Source organism: Neophocaena asiaeorientalis, unplaced genomic scaffold, assembly GCF_003031525.2.
Source record: "Neophocaena asiaeorientalis asiaeorientalis breed wild unplaced genomic scaffold, Neophocaena_asiaeorientalis_V1.1 scaffold8, whole genome shotgun sequence".
NCBI lineage: Eukaryota > Metazoa > Chordata > Mammalia > Artiodactyla > Phocoenidae > Neophocaena > Neophocaena asiaeorientalis.
The window spans coordinates 220384-222490 of NW_020175395.1; the positions used below are offsets into that span (position 1 = coordinate 220384).

At 55.5% G+C, this 2107-nt stretch overlaps 1 protein-coding gene across 1 annotated transcript in view; it reads left to right on the top strand.

Annotated features, from left to right (window-relative positions):
* The window catches only part of IRF4 (interferon regulatory factor 4), a 17742-nt gene that overhangs the window by 1902 nt on the left and 13733 nt on the right, over positions 1 to 2107 (top strand). Inside the window, exons 3-4 of the mRNA XM_024766405.1 lie at positions 1070 to 1256; positions 2027 to 2098. Coding sequence (XP_024622173.1) covers positions 1070 to 1256; positions 2027 to 2098 — 259 coding nt within the window. The remainder of the gene's footprint in view (positions 1 to 1069; positions 1257 to 2026; positions 2099 to 2107) is intronic.

A 2107-nucleotide genomic window follows, 5' to 3' on the forward strand; every position in this document is an offset into this window, starting at 1 on the left:
CCCAGCGCGCAGCCGGCAGGCCGGCGGTTCTCAGCGGGGAGGGACGCGCGGGCACCCCGGAGCGCCGGCTGGCCAGCGCCCCAAGCCCTGGGAGAAGGAGAGGGTTCAGCTTCTCTAGTGACTCGCAGAGGGAGGACCGAGTCCCCAGTCAGAGCGTGTGGGGCGCGCAGACCCCTAGGGTCAGATGCCGGAGGCTCGCCCACCAGGGAGAGGGGCGGTCCAAGGCCGCACCGCTGTTTCCGCCGGAGCCTCTTTGTGAACCTCTGGACCCCTCTTCGCCTCCCTTGATCCACACGCGTCTGTGTTTCAGGCTCCCCTCCTGTGAACGCCGGCGGGCGTGCTGGACTCTGTGCCCCTCACTGTCTGGTCTCTGCTCCTCTGCATCTGTTCTCTCCCGTCTCTCCCTGAGTATTTTTTCGTCTTCTCACTCTCTGTCTCCGGCCTTCACTCTCCTGCCTCTCTCTCCTCTCTGGTCCTTCCATCTGTGTGTCTCCCAATGTTTCACTGTCTCTGTCTGACTCCCTCTTTCCAAGTCTCTCTGGAAAGTTCTGTGCGGGTCTCTCTCCCGTCCCCATTGCCTTTGTGTTTCTCTCCCTTCCGCTTGCTCCCCTCTGTCCCTCCTAGGGTCTGTCTGGGGGTTTCTCTCTTGTCCTCTGTGTGTGCGTCGCTGTCCTGTTTCCCCTCGGGCAGTTTACCCAGCGACCTGCGCATTAGGGCCCAGCCCTACCACCAGTGGGCAGAGCAGGCGAAGGGGACTTCCTCAGGGAACTGGCGTGCAGAATACCTCAGATCCTCTGACGTCCAGAGGTGCTCTATGGGTGGGCCCTCACCCCACAGCTCTGTCCCTGCTTCCAAGCCAACTCACGCCAGACCCTGTGGGCGGAGCCCTTTCAGGGGTCCTCCAATCTCACCCGCCTTTTACAAACACCTGCTGTCTTTCTGTCCCCCGTTTTGGGCAACAGTGTGAACCTGAAGCCCCTGACGCCATTCTTTCCTTTACAAATGCAATTCCCAGATTCTCTTTGGAAAGACCTGGATTTTAACTTTTTCCCCTCTTCCTTCCCACCAGGCTTGGGCGCTATTTAAAGGAAAGTTTCGGGAAGGCATCGACAAGCCGGACCCTCCTACTTGGAAGACACGTCTGCGATGCGCTCTGAACAAGAGCAACGACTTCGAGGAACTGGTGGAGCGCAGCCAGCTGGACATCTCTGAGCCCTACAAGGTGTACAGGATCGTGCCTGAGGGGGCCAAGAAAGGTGGGCTTCCTGGGTCGGGCCGCCTCGCTTTCACTGTGAGGGTCCCTTTCTCTGCTGCTTCTTGCAGCGCCTGCCTCAGCCTCCCATTCACGCCCACAGGCGATTTGCCCAAGTTCTCTGGGTCATAAATTGAAATTCTCGTGGTTTTAGTGCAGAATAATTTCTCAGACTCCAAGTCTCTACCTGTGTGCGTGCATGTGTGTGTGCTTTCCAGTACTTCTACTACGATACGGGCCAGATTTCCAAGCCAAAAATGGAAAAGCTGTTTGAAGCTTTACTCCTCCATCAGTCTCTGGTGATTAGCCATTTTGTAGAAGGGAAGCGTTCGTGATCCAAATATTGTTACCATTCATAGTAATTTTAGAGTGTGCCATGGTCAACTGGGGTGCTTATTCAAATTCACATTCCCACTTGCCAAGATTCTGACGTGTGTGTCAGAGTAGAGCCCAGGAATCTGCAGTTTAAACAAACCGCTAGGTGACCTCACTAGCCGCGCATCTCGCTGGGGAGCCCTCGAGGCCACAAGGCCCGCCACGCACTGTTTCTCTACTATGTTGTCTGTTTCTCTACTATGCTCCATACATACATTGGACCTTGTGGGAACCAGTTTAATGGCCTGGATAAATAATTGCCCAAGGAAACTGTAGAAAAACGCCTTACTTGTCAGTACTGTGTTCTGCATTCTAGGAATTAAACTCTCAGGTATTTTTCTAAGCCCTTCCAGTTCCCGTTTTCAACACTGTGCGTCTCCCTTTGGCCCAAACACTCAGGAGCGAAGCAGCTGACCCTGGAGGAGCCACAGGTGCCCATGAGCCGCCCGTATAGCATGCCGGCTCCTTACTGCTCACTTC